We start from the raw sequence: 21,543 nt of genomic DNA on the forward strand, positions 1-21,543 counted from the left end.
ATTTATATTAAGTCAAAGACATCCTCCAGTTCAAATATCAATGTTTTTTTCTTTAAATAAGGATATCATTCCAAAAACCGCATCTTCTTTTAAATCTTCCTAGAAAAACTGTTTGTTTTCTTCCTAGTTCCCACATAGCAATAGCACTTAGACTTATTTACCGCTTCATAGTGCTTTTACAACCGTCTCTAAGCAGTTTACAGAATCAGCATATTGCCCCCAACAATCTGGGTCCTCATTTTACCCACCTCGGAAGGATGGAAGGCTGAGTCAACTTTGAGCCAGTGGTGAGATTTGAACTGCTGAGCTACAGCTAGCAGTTAGCTGAAGTAGCCTGCAGTGCTGCACTCTAACCATTGTGCCACCCTGAGTTAATGGAAACAGAGGTGGCTTTCAGCCGGTTTGGACCAGTTTGGGCAAACCGGTTGCCGCAACTGTGGGTGAACGCAATGCCACCTGCCCGGATGTAAATACTGTTCTGTTTAGCCATGTTTTTGAGGCTGTGCGCATACACCGAGGACGCACTCACGAGTAAAGCACATGCACAGGAGGCTATGCAGCATGTGTTCACATTTGAAAACTGATAGGGAAAGTATAAGAACATAAGAGCATAAGAAGAGCCATGCTGAATTAGGCCAAAGCCCATCAACTCCAGCATTCTGTGTCACACAGTGGCCCACCAATTATCCATGGGGATCTTGAGCAGAAAGAGAAGGCAAGACCCTCCCTTTCTCTTGACCCCCAACAAGTGGTGCTCAAGGGAATCCTGCCTGCCTCAACCAACATAGAGGCAGCACTTGGACATCTGTTTCAATAACCATCTATATGCTTGGCATCCATGAATCTGTCTAATCCTGCCTTGAAGCTATCCAGGCTGACAGCTGTCACGACCTCTTCTGGAAGTAAATTCCATAAACCAATGACCCTCTGGGTGAAGAAATATTTCCCTTGATTTGTCCTCACTTTCTTACCTATGAGCTTTAGGGAGTGCCCCCTTGTCCTAGTATTGTGTGATAGAGAAAATAATTTTTCTCTATCCACCTTTTCTATCCCATGCATGATTTTATACACTTCGATCAAGTCACCCCTTAAACGCCATCTTTCAAGGCTGAAGAGACCAAGGCGTTATAACCTGGTATCATAAGGGAGGTGCTCCATTTCCTTTATCATTCTTGTGGTAAGTGAATACTGTTCTGTCTGGCCGGATCAATAATTAGAAAGCAAACCCACATGCACTGGAAATATTCGATCGAAGCAAAAAGATTATTATTACACAAAGTCCAGCAAGAAATCATTAAATTCTAAGGTATTTCAGGCTGACAGCGTTTCTGTCTATGGAGCATAGATAACATTCCGGGATTCACACCAGCTAATGTCAAATTTTCACTAAGGAATTGTCTCTGGTATTTCTCACTTCATTCACTGTTCGGAGCTTAACCATCTTTTGTTAAAGCAGGAACCAAAATCCAGGGAATCAGGAACAGTCTCTAGAGGCACCATCTTCGTGATGAACATTGCTTGCTACACTTCTCCCATCAGCCTGTCCTATATATATTGAGAGGGTGTGGCTAAATGTCCCATAGATCTAATCAACATCTAGAACCTCTGCTAGAAAGATAATCATGCCTGGCTCTCATTCTTCTGACCCTCGCATCTAAGAGAAGGTCCTCAAAGTCCCCATTGTCATCTGACTCAGGCAATACCCTGTAGCATTCCTTCTGCAGATCAAAGGTCATATTGATGGGCAAGCCCAGATGTGACCTGAATCCGTACATGGGTGCTTGGTTCACATTAGGCTAGCATGTGTTTTGCTCAGGCTTTGCAGTTACGGATTTCTGGGTAGGCTTGGGAAAAGTTTAGGGAAAGTTCACGTTCTCAGGAATTGTGATATCATCTAAGTGATAAGCGTGCTAGCTGGTACCATTAGACAAATTCCTTTGCCTAGCTTTCTCACAGGTTTCCTGTAAACTCCTATTATTACACCTGCAGCGTTATCTATGATATGTTGGCACCTTTATGAATTACAGCATCGTGTAGAAATGCACATGTGTATTATCTGGATTAGGCCTTAGGGAACAGAGAATTATAAAAGGGTGCTATGTGAAATAAGTTTAGGATTAGTTAGGATAAGTTAGCATAAGTTGTTTCTTTTGGTTCTTTTGGTTTCTTTGGACTTTTCACTCCTGCAATGATCTTTGTCTATCTTTGAATCCATCAACCAACAGAACAATACCCTAACTGGGGGTTCTACAGTCTCTGGTGGTTCCCCAGTCTCCAATTCCCCTTCACTCTCAGACTCAGATGGCAAGAACACTGGCCTGCGATCCCAGTATTCCTCCGTCTTCTGGTCCTCCAAATCTGTGACCAGCTGAGCCGGATGTGGACCACTCAGAAAAAATACCACCCCTGGAGGGAAACCAGGGTTAATCTCTCTGGATAAGTGTACCAGGCCAACACACCCCAAACACTGCTTGAATCAAATCCTGTGCCTGCTGCTTGAGGCAAAGAGCTCATTTTACCCCATGTTAGGATGAACCTACTCCTGAATCCATTTTGATGGATTGGGAAGGGTTGACTAGCATCTTCACTACTGTTAGGGAAACGTTTTCCTTCCATTCCCTTCTCCCATGAAGTTGGCGTAAGGCACACACTGGAGTGTAAGGCATCCGTGGTCAAACAATCTATGGGGTAGTTTCCCCTTCGAACACCAGGTATCTGTCAGAGGGTCGTAGCAGTCCAGGGAATCCGAGTCCACGATGGCGTTATCCGGGGTTAGACAGCGTCCCCCGGTCAAATACAGCTTCCCGTTGAGGGCAGTGACCCCGTGGTGCATTCGCCTTTCCTTCATATCTGCACATTTCACAAATTTATTTTCCTTGGTATCATAAGCGATTACTCTTCGGGTGTATCCTAGGGGAAAACCAAAAATAATGAAAATTGTGAAATTCATCAGTCACAGACTCAGTAGGAAGAATGTGTCTGGAATGGAAGGGAGAGGCAATGGAAACTGATTGATTATGATTATGATTATATTGTGATTGTGATTGTGATTATTATGACCCAGGGGAAGAGCCTTCTCTGTGGTGGCTCCGACCCTCTGGAACCAGCTCCCCCCTGAGATTAGGATTGCCCCCACCCTCCTTGCCTTTTGCAAACTCCTTAAAACCCACCTCTGCCATCAGGCATGGGGAAACTGAAACATCTCCCCCTTGCCCATGTTGTTTTGGTGTTAGATTGATTGTGTGCTTGTGTTTTAATATTCTGGGGTTGTTTTTTATGAATTTTTTAGCTTAAAATTGTAATTGGATTGGTGGGTATTGGATTTTTTATTATGTATTGTTTTTACCATTGTTGTGAGCCGCCCCGAGTTTGCGGAGAGGGGCGGCATATAATTCCAATAAATCTAAACTAATCTATGATTAATGATTAATGATTAATGATTAATGATTAATGATTAATGATTAATGATTAATGATTAATGATTAATGATTAATGATTAATGATTAATGATTAATGATTAATGATTAATGATTAATGATTAATGATTAATGATTAATGATTAATGATTAATGATTAATGATTAATGATTAATGATTGCGATTACGATTATGACTATGATTACCATTACGACTACAACTACGACTACGACTACAACTACGACTACGACAATGACTACGGTTACAGTTACAGTTACAGTTACAGTTACAGTTACGGTTACAGTTATGATTAATAATGATATCCACGTGACCCAGGACACCACAACCATCATAAACATGAGTTAATGGCCAAGCATCTGAATTTTGATCATGTGGCAATGGCAATGCTACAATAGAGTGAAAAGAGGCCGTAAATCACTTTTTAAAATGCCATTGTAACTTTAAACAGTCACTTAAAGAAATGGTTGTAAGTCGAGAACCACCTGTAATAGGAATTGGGGGCTGGATTACCTGGGCAGTTAGCAGCATCATAAACTTTGACAAAGCAAGTTGTTCCCCTGGAATTCTTTTTTATATGGATTCTTGTGTTGAGCAGAGGATCGAACTCAATGCAGTGGCATCTACAGAGTTTGTGTGTTACCGCCAGGAAGATGGCGGGAGGAGTTTTGCAATGGAAACGCCACCTAGTGTGACTTAGGTGAGTGATGGTGAACCTTTTTTGATTTGTGTGCCAAAAGAGGGGTGTGTGTGGGTGTGCTAGCATGTGTTCATGTGCCTATTGTTATTGTTATTGTTATTGTTATTGTTATTGTTATTGTCATTGTCATTGTCATTGTCATTGTCATTGTCATTGTCATTGTCATTGTCATTGTCATTGTCATTGTTATTGTTATTGTTATTTGCATTTATATGCCAGAATACTTCTGGGACCACCTTCTGCCGCACGAATCCCAGCGGCCAATCAGATCCCACAGAGTTGGCCTTTTCCGGGTCCCCGTCGACTAAACAATGCCGTCTGATGGGACCCAGGGGTACAGCCTTCTCTGTGGCGGCCCCGGCCCTCTGGAAGCAACTCCCCCCGGAGATTCGAATTGCCCCTACTCTTCCCGCCTTCCGCAAGATGTTGAAGACTTATCTATGTCGCCAGGCATGGGGGGGAATAACTATCTCTTCCCCCCCCCCACCACCTTCCCCCCCCTGGCTGTAATACATGAGAATGGTGTGATTGTGCAGTAATGATTGTTTATCTATGGGTTTTAAATTTTGTTTTTAATTTATATTGGATTTGTACTCTGAATATTGTATTGTTGTTGTTGTTGTGAGCCGCCCCGAGTCTTCGGAGAGGGGCGGCATACAAATCTAATAAATACGAAATACGAAATGGACTTTGAGCGGCTAGCAACAGGTATAAATACAATATAAGAAAAAACCCAATTAAAAACATCACATGTATTATAAAACCATACTTGCAACAATCAGTCTTAATACCCCTTCCCTCATCCCACACATGCATACACACACCCGCACTGTCCCCTGCGCATGTACACAGGTCTTACTGAAGCCTGGTACGTGAAAAAAATGGGAGTGCAAAAAACAGCTCAAGTGCAAAAAACAGCACAACAGGCAAACCAGAAGTTCAGAAGTTACTATACCTTCTTTTCTATTATTTCTTAGATATATTTTACTATGAGTATCTCCTCTATAACCTTCATCATGTATTTTACTATGTGTATATAGATATATACCCACTAAAACCCTCATTGTGTATTGGACAAAATAAATAAAATAAAAGTTCCAGTTTGCCCATTGTACTGTTTTTTTGCACTCCAGGACTTCAGGAAGTTTCCCTGAATCCTCCAGAGTGCAAAAAAACAGCACAGTGGCAAACCAGAAGTGTGTTTTTCTGAACTTCCGGGTTGTCCATCGGGTGACTTTTTTGCCTGCGGGGCATCAGGGAAGCTCCCCTGAAGATCCCAGAGGACAAAATGGCCTTTCTCAAGGCTGAAAAGTAGTTGGCCAATGCGCGCATGCGTGTTGGAGCTGAAACATGGCAAAGTCTTGTGTGCCCTCCAATATGACTCCATGTGTCACCTGTGGCACGTATGCCATAGGTCCGCCATCATGGTCTTGGAGTCACACATGACGAGGTTTTGCATTGGACTGAGTCCTGAACCATACCGACAGGGAAACCAGAAGAACTGTGGAAGCAACTAAGCAATGCAGGTTGGCGGGGCCACAGGGGAGGGCCTTCTTTGTGGCTGCCCCAGCTCTATGGAACCAACTCCCCCCCGATATCTGTACTGCTCCCACCCTGCTGACCTTTCGCAAGGCCAGGAAGACCTGGCTTTGCCGGCAGGCCTGGAGGCCATAAATTTACTTCTTCGATGGCCAATTGTATGAATGGTGTGTATGTATATGAGTGTGACTGCCATTTCCTATAATAACTTTTTATGGGGTTTTAATTTGTTAATGTTTTAGCCTTAGATAATGTTCGACTTCTTTTACTGTTTTGCATCTATTTATATTGTACTCATACTATTGTTGTGAGCCGCCCTGAGTCCTTTGGGATTGGGTGGCATAGAAGTCAAATAAATAAATAGATAGATAGATAGATAGATAGATAGATAGATAGATAGATAAATAGATAGATAGATAGATAGATAAATAGATAGATAGATAAATAGATAGATAGATAAATAGATAGATAGATAGATAGATAGATAGATAGATAGATAAATAGATAGGTAGATAGATAGATAGATAGATAGATAGATAGATAGATAGATATTTTTTTTATTTTTTTATTTTTTTATTTTTATTATTATTATTATTATTATTATTATTATTTTATTTTATTTTGTTTGTTTGTTTGTTTGTTTGTTTGTTTGTTTGTTTGTTTATTTATTTATTTATTTATTTATTTATTTATTTATTTATTTATTTATTTATTTATTTATTTATTTATTTATTTATTTATTTATTTATTTATTTATTTATTTATTTATTTATTTATTTATTTATTTATTTATTTATTTATTTATTTATTTATTGGATTTGTATGCCGCCCCTCTCTGCAGACTCTGGGCGGCTAACAACAGCAATAAAACAGTATATAAAAAAATCCAACACTAAAAACAGTTAAAAACCCATTATATAAAAACCAATCATACATACAGACATACCATGCATAGAACGATAGATAGAATGATAGATAGATAGAACGATAGATAGAACGATAGGACGATAGAACGATAGATAGATAGATAGATAGATAGATAGATAGATAAATAAATAAATTCAAAAAAATTGTTAATTGTTGAAAAATGACCACCTCAGATCAGAAATAGAATAAAGCAAACTGGATTTCAGAACACAAACCCTCAATTTGCCAAGAGAAGAAAAGAGAAACCGAAGCCAAGAAAAACAAAATCTTAGGAAGGAATTTAACGAAGTATTTCAGAACAGGCAAGAGACAGTATTACAACGGTATCTATAAAAACATCAAAGATGAAAACAGACACAGAAAATCGAGGCCAGCCTTCCAAAAATCTTCAAACTCAAAATAGAATAACAGAGTTGGAAGGGACTTTGGAAGTCTTCTAGCCCAACAGCCTGCTCAAGTAGCAGACCCTATACTAGTGATGTTGAATCTTTTTTGGTTCGTGTGCCAAAAGGGGAGAGCATGCAGGTTTTTGCACGCCTGTGTGCCAGTGTTCCCTCTAATTTTTGGGGTGGGTGGGCGGAAAAGTATAGTGTCTGAGCGGCAGTCCCTTCGGGATTGGGCGGCACAGAAATAATAAATAAATAAACAAAGAAACAAACAAACAAACAAAGAAACAAACAAAGAAACAAACAAACAAATAAAAAACCCACCCTGTTTTGCCTCAGAGAATTTCAAAATAAAATACTGTACTGTGTGTCTATAACAGTGAGCTCATAACAGGGCAACTCTATCAATATCAAAATGCCACTTAAATAGTTGAGCTAGTTTCAAACTAGATTTTGATTTTCTTTCTCTCTTCCTTACTCCCATTCTTTCTCTTTTCCTTCCTCTCTTTTTTCTATCTGTTTCTCTCTCTTCCTCTCTTCCTCTCTCTTTCCTTCACTCTCACTCTTTCCCTCTCGGCTTCTGGGCAGGTTTGGAAAACTCTGAGTTGATGATGATTTTTAAGTGAGCGATTGCTCACTGCTCAGCTTAGAGGGAACTATGCTATGTGCCCACACCCATAATTCCATGCACCCCCTATGCATGCACATGTGACAAACCCACCCACTCCTGGCAGGCAGTGGCACACCCATTTTTCACTTTCACCAGGCTCCAGAGCCTCTCTAGGAGCCTGGGGTGGGCAAAAACAACATTCCGCCCACCTCGGGAGGCTGGAAATGGCCCATTTAACAACTTTCGGAAGTTGGCAAATGGGCCATTTCCGGCATCCGGAGGACCTCCAGAGGGGGAAGGAGGCTGTTTTCATCACCCCCAGGCTCCTAGAAAGGCTCTGGAGCTTGCGGAGAGAAAAAAACCTGGGCCTTCTCCACCCCCTCTGGAGGCTGGAAACAGCCTGTTTCCCAACTCCCAGTGGGCCCCAAAGGCCCCAAAATTAGATGGCCGGCACATACATGCGCGTCAGATCTGAGCTTCCATGCTCAACAATATGGCTCCATGAGCTACTTGTGGCACATATGCCATAGGTTCACCATCACTGCCCTATACTATTTCAGGCAAATGGCTGTCCAATGTCTTCTTTAAAATCTCCAGTGTTGGAGCATCACAATTCCATGAGGCAAGCTGTTCCACTGATTAATTGTTCTAGCTGTTATGAAATTTCTTTTTATTTCTAAGTTGGTTCTCTCCTAGATTAGAAAACGATTGCAGCCTCAGATTGGTATGCTAAAATATGTCAGTGAATAGCTATAATTGATTCAAAGAAAATGAAAAAATATAGAAGAGATATACTGAAATCCTGCATAGTAGAGATATCAACATAGAATAGAATAGAAGAGAATAGAATGGAATAGAAGGGAATGGAATGGAATAAATAGAAGAGGGTAGAGTAGAGTAGAATAGAATAGAATAGAATAGAATTTTATTGGCCAAGTGTGATTGGATACACAAGGAATTTGTCTTGGTGCATATAACATCCAAAATATCCTAGGAGATATTTCCCTTTTATAAGAATTATTAGTATAGAAGATAAAGTTAGAGGAACTCTTCCATTACTACTAAATTGAAAGCTACAGGAATGGATGAAATATTTACAGAAATATGGGAATCGATAAAAGAAGAATCAGTGAAGAATGATAGGGTGTCCCCCTAAAAATATCCCATTGAAATTAATCTAAAGTTGGTAAACTGACCTGCAAAACTATTTTTCTATGCTATTTACTAGGCTTTAACATTTATTGGATCAGCTCAAAACTAATAGAGAATCAGACATAATTGCAGTAAATAATAAGAACTCTGTTTAATTCAAGCCAAGTGTCACATTGCTGTGGTTAATAAACTCTGTCTTGTTTTGATCTGATTTATTCAGGGGAGACTTGACATATATTAGATGCTTTTTGAAAAATATCAAACATCTGTTGGTTATTATTGAGATTTTTTTCCCCCTAGTTCCAATTGCGCGACAAGCCAGGAACAAGTAGATGATGTTATGACATACTTACTTGGTAACTGAAAATTTATCGGTAGTAAATCTCTTTGCTTTATAGGAAAATGAATTATGTTTGAAATTACATGAAATGTTTGTGCTTTTCCTTAAATAAACCAAAATGCTTATGGCTTAAACTTGTCCACTTAATCATTGGCACAAAGTTTCAGAGTAAATAGAGGGCAAGGTTTGGAGTGTTTTTTTTAACGTCTGTTGCAGTATAGCATGAATGTTAGAATAGGATTATAATTATAATTATATATCTGGACCTCTAGCATAAAGAATACTCTGCTTACCCTGATTCTATAACCCAGGACAGGAAGGGTACTAACCTGCCTAATCTGCATTCCTGGCAATTACAACAGGGAAACAAAAGGGCTCAAATAAAACATCTCACAATAAACAAAGTTTTGACCACTCTGGACAGGACATTATAGGATCAAAGGGGGGAATTTACATTGCCTGAAGCATACAACAGCATGACAGGGTGATTAAGGAAGATTATCAAGATAAGAAAGAAGACTTCAGAGAAATTAGGTGTGAGAAACATCTGCTCTTAGGAAGTTTCTAGGAAAATGTTTCTTGATATCTATGGGAAAGGAAGAACTCAAAAGATACGTTTGAAGTTGTGTTGTTGGATGTATCATTTGACATGTATATGTAATTATATCCCATTTCCTTATGTTCCTAAATAAAAAGGAGTACATGGATCTACACTATGTCACTTCACCCAGAGAGAGAATGCGTCCAGGTTTTTCTTTCTGGGATTCGCGTTCGTGGGTGACCCCACACGGCTGAGTTGCACTTAGCCCCTTTTGAGGACATAGCCCTCACTAGGGACTTTGACAGCATCCACACAAGTCTTATCTTCTGTGTTCATAATTTGGTCTCCCTACTTTCTCTTGTATAGAACTAAATGAAAAGTTATGACACCAAAGATTGACACTGACGTATACTTCCGAAGGAAAACAAGAAAAGAATAATAATTTGGTTTGCTTGAAGTTGATGTTGCTGATCCCACAAAAAACAACAACCCAACAATCCCAAAAAATGGTATAGTTAGACTATCAACTGCAGTGTGTCCCACATCTCCAGCATTTGTTCTTCAAAGACTGAATTTGGTTTAGTTTTCCAAAGCACCTGAAGGCATGCTAAGACATAACACATGGAGACTCATCATTGTGGGTGTTGGGACAATGGATGAACCTTAACCAGGGTGGAGAACTGTAGGAAAAGTTAGTTTCGGATTGACTACAGTTCGTAACCAACAGGGCTCTGTTAATAAATTGCAATTTGGAAGAAGGCCAAGGTTTGGATTCTGATTTAATTCTTGGATGTTAATTGGGATGCTGACACTACACTATAACATCAAGCGGAAAGAAATTGTTATACAGTGGTACCTCTACCTATAAACGCCTATACTTACGAAATTTTCTAGATATGAACCGGGTGTTCAAGATTTTTTTTGCCTCTTTTCATGAACGATTTTCCACTTACAAACCCAAGCCTCCGAAACTGTAACCAGAAAAGGCAGGGAGAATCCTCCATGGGGCCTCTCTAGGAATCTCCTGGGAGGAAACAGGAAAAGGTGGGGAGAATCCTCTGTGGGGGCTTCTCTAGGAATCTCCTGGGAGGAAACAGGGCCTCCACCCTCCCTGCGGTTTCCCCCATCACACACATTATTTGCTTTTACATTGATTCATATGGGAAAAATTGCTTCTTCTTATGAATTTTTCTACTTAAGAACCTGGTCACGGAACGAATTAAGTTCCTAAGTAGAGGTGCCACTGTATTTTACATGACAGCGATTCTCAATGTGTGTTACCTCCAACGATAAAAATCCGGTCTCCAATCAAAACTGCTGGTGCACAGACATTTTTCACCATCCTGGTCTCCATTCGGAACCACATATTCCTAGACACATGATACACCTGAAAAATATGAATCAAAGTGGCATGAAATGGAGGGATTTGACATAATACGGCATCTCTAATAATAAACCAATTTATTAAAAAAAAGTGAATTAAAATTCTTTATTGACCAAATGTGATTAGACACACAAAAAATTGGTCTCCAGTGCCTAAACTCTCATTGTACATCCAACATTAGTGATAGATCATAATCATACCATAAACATGCAATATTTATTTGCAAATAGCTACAATCACTTTTACCTATTTGGAAAATAGGCATAAGATTTTGGATACAGATCTAGAAATCCAACCAATTTAGCAGATATAATCCTAATCTCACTTGAGGGACTGCCCCAAAACCAATCAATCAGGTGGGGGTTGCAATTTACTTCCGCTACTGGCATTGATGCGTGCGCAACACTGGGTGACTAGCGGGTATGCGCATGTGTCTCAAGGGTGTGCATGTGTCAGAGTGTGATTTGACTCCTGCGCATGTCCAGTCAGTGAAGCAATGGAAGTGATGTGCCGGTGCTTGGAGGCTGTTGGGGTCTGGATGGGTGTCAACAGACTCAAACTCAACCCTGATAAGAGGGAGTGGCTGTGGGTTTTGCCTCCCAAGGACAATTCCATCTGTCCGTCCATAACCCTGGGGGGGGATTACTAACCCCCTCAGAGAGGGTCCACAACTTGGGCATCCTCCTCGATCCACAGCTTACATTAGAGAAACATCTTTCAGCTGTGGTGAGGGGGGCGTTTGCCCAGGTTCGCCTGGTGCACCAGTTGCAGCCCTATCTGGACCGGGAATCACTGCTCACAGTCACTCATGCCCTCATCACCTCGAGGCTCGACTACTGTAACGCTCTCTACATGGGGCTACCTTTGAAAAGTGTTCGGAGACTCCAGATCGTGCAGAATGCAGCTGCGAGAGCAATCATGGGCTTTCCCAAAAATGCCCATGTCACACCAACACTCTGCAGTCTGCATTAGTTGCCGATCAGTTTCCGGTCACAATTCAAAGTGTTGGCTATGACCTATAAAGCCCTTCATGGCACTGGGCCAGATTATCTCAGGGACCGCCTTCTGCCGCACGAATCCCAGTGACCGATTAGGTCCCACAGAGTGGGCCTTCTCCGGGTCCCGTCAACTAAACAATGTCATTTGGTGGGACCCAGGGGAAGAGCCTTCTCTGTGACGGCCCCGGCCCTCTGGAACCAACTCCCTCCAAAGATCAGAATTGCCCCCACCCTCCTCGCCTTTCTTAAGCTCCTTAAAACCCACCTCTGCCGTCAGGCATGGGGGAACTGAGATATTCTTTCCCCCTGGGCCTCTACAGTTTATGCATGGTATGTCAGTATGTATGTCTGATTTTTATAATAAGGGTTTTTAGTTGTTTTATTATTGGATTGCTACATATTGTTTTTATTACTGTTGTTAGCCGCCCCGAGTCCACGGAGAGGGGCGGCATACAAATCCAATTAATAATAATAATAATAATAATAATAATAATAATAATAATAATTTGACTCCTGCGCATTTGCAGGAAGCAAACTTTGTGAGAAGACATGTGGGCACGTGAGATTTCAGTGATTTTATTTATTCCACACATGCGCAGAAGCAAAAAATCTTCAAAGCCCACCAAAATCTCACATACTCATGCGTTCCCTTGCAAGATTTTGCTTCCTGCACATGCCCCTCCACAGTCCCTGCATCCTCGGAGTCCATAACTGTTGTGGTTGGCTCTGGCCCAGCTCCTGCCCCAGGGAATGTGGAGGTGGAGGCAGAAGAAACGTCAACATGTCCTAGGCCTGTTTTGTTGCCGGCAGAGTCAGGGTGTGCAGTTTCCTCAGACGACGAAGAAGGTGGGGGTGACTTGGAAGAGGGGGGCTTGGCACACAGCCCAGGAAGCCAATCACCATTATCTTCGGTCGATTCGGATGAGGAATTGCTAGACCCACGCAGGCGCAGACTTATGCATCGAAGAGACCAATTGAGGAAATATTACAAGAGATAAGAGAGGCCACCTGTGTTTGGGTGGGGCTCCAGTAATTAGAGCTGCTGCTATAAATAGCAGCATGCTAGTTTGGCCGTTGTGGAAGATTATCTGATCGCAGTTCTTCAGGATCGTGCCTCGCTGTTTCTGAACTTTGTTTGTGGATTTTTCACACCTTTGACACCAAAGCAGAGTAAAGTGTGTGTGTGTTTCACTTCGTGGGAAGAAGGAGGGCTGTGACGTTTCTTCACAGCTACTAGCTTAGTACTTAAGGACTGATTAAGGGACTTGTACAGCCGACAAGGTTGTTTTGGGGAAGAGTGCTCTTTGCAATACAAAAAGGGTGCTTTGTTTCTTTTGAATTTTGTGATAAAGGACATTGTTTTGAACTTTCAAACGTGTGTGTGTCTGAAATTTGTACCCGTGAATTTTCGGGAGGCTTCTACCAGAGAGCCCGGCAGAACAATAACTATTTGTAGAGGACGTGAGCGAACCATCACTGATGTCTACCGTCATTTAAATGCACAAGAAACTGAATGGCGTTTGAATATTCAACTTCATCCTCATTTGTGTCTGTGACCAGCTATTTGTGTGCGTCAACTAAATTCAAGCACGTACACAATTTAATACCATTCGGCAGTTGAGAAATGAAAAGAATGCCAGAGCTTGTTTTAAAGTCTTATTAGTGCACCATTAGCTGTTGTATAAACATAATGGGAAAGTCAACAGTATCTTGTGAGCTGTTTAACCAAAACCTGAATGATGATAGCCACCAAATGCTGATAAAACCTTTGCAACAAACATCTGCAATGGCCTAACTTTCAGCATTCTTTTATAATGACCACCCCTAACTAAAACAACATCTGGTATAGAAACAGTTTGTAAATTGCTTTTTTTAATGAAACCAAATATTTGAACATATTGCTGCATATTATAAAAGAGGAAGACACTTTCGTACCCTCTGTTCCTATAATCTTCAGCCAGCAGAGTCACTGAATGATTTTAGAAGTGAAAATAAAACATATAAAAGCACATAGAAACATAGAAACATAGAAGTCTGACGGCAGAAAAAGACCTCATGGTCCATCTAGTCTGCCCTTATACTATTTTCTGTATTTTATCTTAGGATGGATATATGTTTATTCCAGGCATGTTTAAATTCAGTTACTGTGGATTTATCTACTACGTCTGCTGGAGGTTTGTTCCAAGGATCTACTACTCTTTCAGTAAAATAATATTTTCTCACGTTGCTTTTGATCTTTCCCCCAACTAACCTCAGATTGTGTCCCCTTGTTCTTGTGTTCACTTTCCTATTAAAAATACTTCCCTCCTGAACCTTATTTAACCCTTTAATATATTTAAATGTTTCGATCATGTCCCCCCTTTTCCTTCTGTCCTCCAGACTATACGGGTTGAGTTCATTAAGTCTTTCCTGATAAGTTTTATGCTTAAGACCTTCCACCATTCTTGTAGCCCGTCTTTGGACCCGTTCTATTTTGTCAATATCTTTTTGTAGGTGAGGTCTCCAGAACTGAACACAGTATTCCAAATGTGGTCTCACCAGCGCTCTATATAGCGGGATCATAATCTCCCTCTTCCTGCTTGTTATACCTCTAGCAATGCAGCCAAGCATCCTACTTGCTTTCCCTACCGCCTCTCTGCACTGTTCACCCATTTTGAGACTGTCAGAAATCACTACCCCTAAATCCCTTTAGTTGAGAAAAGATTGCCTGAGGTTTAAAACTGCAAAATATTGGTAAAATTCATACTGTACAATGTAACCCTAAATTTGAGTTGGCAGAAACAAATCCTGAGCGTGGATAGCAAATTATATCTGAAAAAATCACGGAGACATCTTTATTATGCTTGGAAGTCCAAACCTTGGAACGAAAGAATCAATCTAAGTCCAAATCTTGGAATGAAAGAATCAATCCAAGTTTAACTAACTTGGCCTCCTTTTTTTACCAATCTGGTTGAAATCATGGAGTTGATCTGTGCTGGACCATTGGCCTTTGTGAAGCTATTGATCTGTTGCAAACTTGAGCCCAGAAGCAGGCAGGAAAATATTGATTTGGTCTTATTTTACTAAATTCTAACAGTTTGCAGCTACAGAAGTGTATAAATATAAAACCGAATGTATTTTACCAACTGACATTTAACAACTGATGGTTGAATTGTGGATTTTTGAAAGCCAGGTTGGATGATCCTCTAAGTATAATGGAGTTAAGGATGGTGAGGTAGGTAAACAGTCACGATGGCAGCCACAACTATGTGACTGAAACCCCACCCCTTTTTTTTACTGATTCCTGAAGGAGGAGACTCTCTTTGGCTCTTGTAGCCAATAAAAACAATGGGGCGGGATTCCTATTGCACAGTTCTAGTCACCATCTTGAAAAAATGTTTGTCCCTTCTGTAAATGCCCTTGGATACAACCGTTCTAACTAATCCTTCCCTTGTTAAACTGACATTGGAATGCTAAGACAACATTTGCAATTGTTCCCAAATTTAGCCTTTGACATGCATCTGGATTCATTTGCATCTGGATTAATCTGCATTACAATCTCAGATATATAGAGAGTCCCTTAAGATTTGGTCGGCATACAAATCCGAATAATATATACTGCTCAAAAAAAGAAAGGGAGCACTCAAATAACACATCCGAGATCTGAATGAATGAAATATTCTCACTGAATATTTCATTTGCACAACTATTCCATATGCACAACAGCATGCGAAATGGACTGTCAATCAGTGTTGCTTCCTAAGTGGACAGTTTGATTTCACGAAATATTCTCATTGAATACTTAGTTCTGTACAAAGTTGAATGTGCTGACAACAAAATGAAATTGTCAATCAGTGTTGCTTGATTTTACAGAAGTTTGATTTACTTGGAGTTATATTCTGTTGTTTAAGTGTTATGTGGTTTTCAAGAGATAGACATTTCAGCTTAGCCAATGAATTTGGTTATCCACTGCATGGCTTCCCAATGGCTTCTCAAAATAATGGATATATATATATATATATATATCTTCCCTGGTGCAGAGCTGAAGGGATTGGATACTGTAGCCTAGAGGATAATTCTCTGCCTTACAACGCACAGGTTGCAGGTTCAAGTCCCAGTGGGTATGGCTAGCTGATGAGGCCAAAATAAGGCCAAAATAGATCTATCCTAGTCTCCCTTAATTTTCAAATTCAGCAAAAAAACATGTGACACACACACACACATATATATATATTCTATTTCCTGCTGAGAATAATTTTCTTAGCAAAGCATAAGAATAACTCAGAGACTTTGAACCAAAAGGGCAGACATGTCTGAAAAGCATGCAATTAAGATAACCCAAGTCAGACAATCAAGAAAGGGACTTACCTGGATTAGCCTGACTGGGTTTTGCATCAAGTCTTCCCCGCCGAACAGGTAGATGCGCTGGTCTTTGGCAGACACAGCGGGATGCAGAACCGCAGTGGGAATATTGGCCATGTCTTCCCAAATGTTGTAGATGCTGTCGTACCTCTCCATGGAATTTAAGATTTCCTGGGTCACGCCGATGCCGCCAATGGCAAAGATATAGTTTTTGTAGGCCGCGCTTCTATGGGAGTAACGTGCCATTAACATGGGCTCTATCGGCCTCCACTGATTAAGTTTGAGCGAGAAGATGTAAACGTTATTGCTGACTTGGGTCCTCCCGTTACCTACTGGAATCCCCCCCAGAAGATAGACATTACTGTGCAGACTCACTGCCGAGGCCTTGTAGAGACGGGTTGGGTACTTGGCAAGGCTCAACCATTGGTTCGTATTCTCGTCGTACAGCAAGACGTCTCTTGTGGTTTGTTGGTTGTCTTTGCGACCCCCGATTAAGAGTAGGAATTCCCGACAGGAATCGCGTCGGGGAACATGCCAGAGGGGTTTGACGTCAGGGGCACTGACACTATACAACGAAAACATCTGCTTATTTGCAAGTTCTAGGATATTTTGACAGGCGGGGGATGACTGGATGAGAGAGTCGTTGGCTATGAAGCGGAAGAAGAAGGTGGGATGGACATACTGAAGCCTCACTTTTTGGAACAAGTCTTGAATATAGCCTTGCCGTGCTTGAAGGTCATGCCTTACCCACACCATGATAGCCTCAAAAACCTGTTCCTCCTCTCCGCAAAGCTCGTCATTCCCAAGATAGTCTATCAACTCTAATATACAAAGTTCTTTGAGGTCTTCAGAAGTGGCTACTTCCGGGAAACGCCTTAGAGCCATAGCTTTCGCTTTTTGATTAAGGTCCCGACAGTGGAGGATTTCCGAAAGCCTGCTCAAACTCAGACAATTTTCCGGAGAAAGCTGATCCTGGAGGTAAGCCGAACAGGCTTCAAAGAGTTTCATGTACTGGAGCATGGAAGCCGTCTCCATGAGACTCCGAATGTTCTCGGGAGTCATGAGGATCTCTCCCGTGTAGACATAAAGGATAATCGAATGCAGGATGCTTGAATCCATGCCGTGAAGGTTGACCTTCTCCTGGAGGCTCTCCTTAAAGTTGTTGCAAAACATGGCTTTGAAATAGGGGCTGCTTGAGACAAGGACATTCTTGTGGCAAGGGATTTCAGTGTCGTTTGTGCACAGAAGGACGTCGGTGAGGATTCTGTTTTGTCGCAAGACGTTCAGCTGCTTTAGGAGATCGGAGGAAAAATCTTGGTCCCGGAATAGCAAGCCTTGGAGAGAGTTGTCTTCCATGATGCAAACAGCATCCAAGGGAGAATTCTTAGGAGGATGGTCTCAAAAATTATTTGGGGTGCAGTGCAAACGTCCTCTCGAAATATTGTCCATCTGTTATGGAATGGGGAAACACAGCTGCTTACACCAATAAAGAAGGTTTAAAGATATATACAAGGGTTATCTGGAAAGTAAGGTTACAAGCAGTGAAGGGCTACCAAAATTTTTACTACCATGCGGTGGGCGTGGCTTATGCAGGACACCCTACATTTTCTTTCAACATTTTTGGTGCAAATTGGGGGCTCTGGGGTGGAGCTCCATTTTCGCTACCCTAATGTGTTCCACCCCACCGTCCAGGCAGTAGCCCACCCCTGGGTACAAGGCACGTAGCTCTCATGGGGAATGTTCGTGGGGGAAGTTGGTATTACTATTGTGTAGTGGGAAGTCAGTGGAAGCAAATTACTTCCACTGAGTGGAACTCATTACCGGACTCCGTAGTATCCCCTAACCCCCAACATTTTACCCTTAGATTGTCCACGGTTGACCTTTCCAGATTCCTAAGAGGTCAGTAAGGGGTGTGCATAATTGCACTAGAGTGCCTTCCGACCCCTGTCCTATTGTCTCTCCTATAGGGCAGGGAAAATATTTACTGACCCCTCACATCCTGGACACAAACTGTTTCAACTCCTACCCTCAAAACGTCGCTACAGAGCACTGCACACCAAGACAACTAGACACAAGAACAGTTTTTTTCCCGAATGCCATCACTCTACTAAACAAATAATTCCCTCAACACTGTCAGACTTTCTACTAAATCTGCACTTTTATTCTACTAGTTTTTCTCATCATTCCTATCACCCATTTCCTCCCATGTTGACTGTATGACTGTAACTTATTTATTTATTTATTATTTATTATTTAGATTTGTATGCTGCCCCTCTCCGTTGTTGCTTATATCCTAAGATTTGTATTAATATTGCTTCTTCATTGCTTATTTGACCCCTATGACAATCATTAAGTGTCGTACCACATGATTCTTGACAAATGTATATTTTATTTTATGTACGCTGAGAGCATATGCACCAAGACAAATCCCTTGTGTCTCCAATCACACTCGGCCAATAAAATTCTATTCTATTCTATTCTATTCTATTCTATTCTATTCCATTCCATTCCATTCCATTCCATTCCATTCCATTCTATCCCTTTATCTTTCTTCTATTCTCTCATTGATTTATTTTATCCTATACTCTCTCTTCTATTCCTTCTCTAATTTTATTTCCTTGAAGGTGTCCTCTACTACCTTCATTGTGTATTATTGTGTATTGGACACAATTAATTAATTAATTAAATAAATAAAAAATAAATAAAATGAGCAATGCCAATAGTCAGTAGATCATTGACTGGCATTGTAGTGAAGGTTAGAGATGAGCATCCTCATTCCATTTCCTTCCAAGTGCGAAGTGCCTGCTGTAATGAATGCTAAGGGCATGAACAATGCTGTGATGGGTGCCAAGATGCTTACAGAAGGGCACAAAAGTGCTGCCTGGGAATTTCTTGATCATTTCGAGATTGAAGGCAAGGCTTTTCTCAAACGCATAGTGTTCTGTCGAGCTCTCTGGTAGAATCCTCCCGAAAAGGCACAGATACAATTTCAGACACACACACACGTTTGAAAATTCAAAACAATGTTCTTTATACCGAAAATTGAAATAAACGGAGCACTCTTTTTGTATAGCAAAGAGCACTCGTCTCCAAACAAACTGGTAATTTGTACAAGTCCCTTATCAGTTCTGTGATACTTATCTTGCAGCTGTGAGGCAATTCACAGTCCTTCTTCTATCACAAAGTGAAACACACTTTGCTCTGGTTTAGTTTCAAAGCGGGGAAAAATCAGCACACAAAGGTCAAAGTCAGCAAGGCAGGCACGAAACACAACGATCAGATAATCCTCCACAATGGCCAAACCCACAGGCTGCTATTTATAGCAGCCTCACTAATTACCACAGCCCCACCCAACCAACCACAGGTGGCCTCATTTTCTTTGATAATAATCTCTCAGTTGTTGCTGCCTATGCATTGCTCTCCGCATGCATGGCTGTATCATTAACTCTTGTTCCGAATCCAAGGAGGAGCTAGATAATTGATCTCCTTCTGAGATGTCTGCCACACTCTCCTCCTCCCTGTCACTCATGTCTTCTTGGTCAAAGGCGCCTTCATCAGCAGATTCCACCGGGAGCAAAACAGGCCTGCAGCATGTCTCCCCCACATCCACAGTCCTTGGGGCAGGAGCTGGGCCAGAGCTAACCACAACACATAGTGACAGGAGATGAAACTTGGGCTTATCACCACACTCCAGAGAGCAAACATCCATCAATGCAATGGTGCCATACCTGTTCTCCTTCAGCCAAAAAATTCAAAATTCAGCAATCGGCGAGATAAAATCTTGTGCATCTACTGTGCACAAATCTTGGCCACCTATCGCAGTACTGTTCATGCCCTTAGCATTCAGGTAGTGTATTACTGTGCACACTTCACACTTGGAGGGAAACAGAATGAGGCTGCTCATCACTAACTTTCACCACAATGATAGTCAATGATCCTCTGACCACTGGCACTGCTCATTCACTTCTGCTAGCTTCCTGCTACACAATAGTAATACCAACTTCTCAGTGATGGGCTATCAAAATTTTTACTGCCACAATGTGGGTATGGCTTATTTTGTGAGTGTGGATTGATGGTCATGTGACCCGGTAGGAGTGGCTTGCCCGCCACATGACCAGGTGGGAGTGGCTTGACAATCATGTGACCGGGGGGCTTAAAGGTCATGTGACTGGGTGGGAGTGGCTTGCCGACCAAGATAAGTTTTCAGATAGGTGCTTGGACTCTTTTTCAATTGATGAAGTCACATTATTTGAATAGCCACAAAAATGACAAATGATAGACAGCATGATTTGTTGAGGAGCACAGTAACATTTTAAGGTTTTGTACTGAAGCCACAAGGTTCAGTATGATAACAGATTAGGCAAGTAGCTCAATTTTTTTCCATTACTGTAAAAGTTCAGTTCTAGATAATGATTAAACTGTTTATGGGTAAAAACATACTATTCTTATTTTAAGAGTAATTAAGGATCATACTAAGAGAAGGGAGTACAATAAAAAAACTATTCAATAAATAGTGCATAAACATACTACCCCCAACTGTAGTGATTCACTTAGTAACCGAGGCAAGGAAGGTTATATAAATGGAGCCAAACTTACCTAATGCCTGCCTCGCTTAGCAACAAAAACATTGGGGTCCATCATGGCCGTAAGTTGAGGATTATTTGCATCACATTCCTCTTACAAAATAAACCTGATTTTAAATTCCAGTTCTAGGCTTCTAATAGCCCCACGAGTTAAAAATAATATGGTTTTTATGTTTCAAAATGCTTTCAGTAATCAGGGATTTAACACCAAAGCAATTTTAAAAAAGTTCATAAAGAAGAAACTCTCTAAAAATTCTAGGCTATTTAACATCCTACCACCACCACCAAAAAAGAACCTTAGTCATTTCCAAAGAATTTAAGTTTGCAGAACAACATAATAAACTAAACTAAACTGCGTCTACAGGGGAAGATCTTTTTTTTTTAACTGTAAATTGCTTTGCTTTCAGAATAATGGAATTGGAAGGGACCTTGTAGGTCATCTAGTCCAACCCCATGCCCAAGCAGGAGACCCTGCACTATTTCACTGTTTCACTATCCATTGTTGACCTCTCCCGATTTCTAAGAGGTCAGTAAGGGGCGTGCATAAATACACCAGAATGCCTTCCGTCCCCTGTCCTAATGTTTCTCTTTTACTAGTATCATGTATA

At 41.1% G+C, this 21,543-nt stretch overlaps 1 protein-coding gene across 1 annotated transcript; it reads right to left on the minus strand.

Annotated features, from left to right (window-relative positions):
- Positions 1 to 1,095: 1,095 nt before the first annotated feature.
- Positions 1,096 to 17,795, minus strand: KLHL38 (kelch like family member 38). The gene is made up of 3 exons (XM_070749256.1): positions 16,359 to 17,795; positions 10,911 to 11,016; positions 1,096 to 2,910 (listed from the first exon to the last, which is right to left on the minus strand). Exons 1-3 carry the CDS (start codon positions 17,706 to 17,708, stop codon positions 2,594 to 2,596), a joined length of 1,773 nt encoding a protein of 590 aa, XP_070605357.1. The 5' UTR covers positions 17,709 to 17,795; the 3' UTR covers positions 1,096 to 2,593.
- Positions 17,796 to 21,543: the final 3,748 nt, after the last annotated feature.

This window comes from Erythrolamprus reginae, chromosome 3 (assembly GCF_031021105.1).
Source record: "Erythrolamprus reginae isolate rEryReg1 chromosome 3, rEryReg1.hap1, whole genome shotgun sequence".
NCBI classification, from domain to species: Eukaryota; Metazoa; Chordata; class Lepidosauria; order Squamata; family Dipsadidae; genus Erythrolamprus; species Erythrolamprus reginae.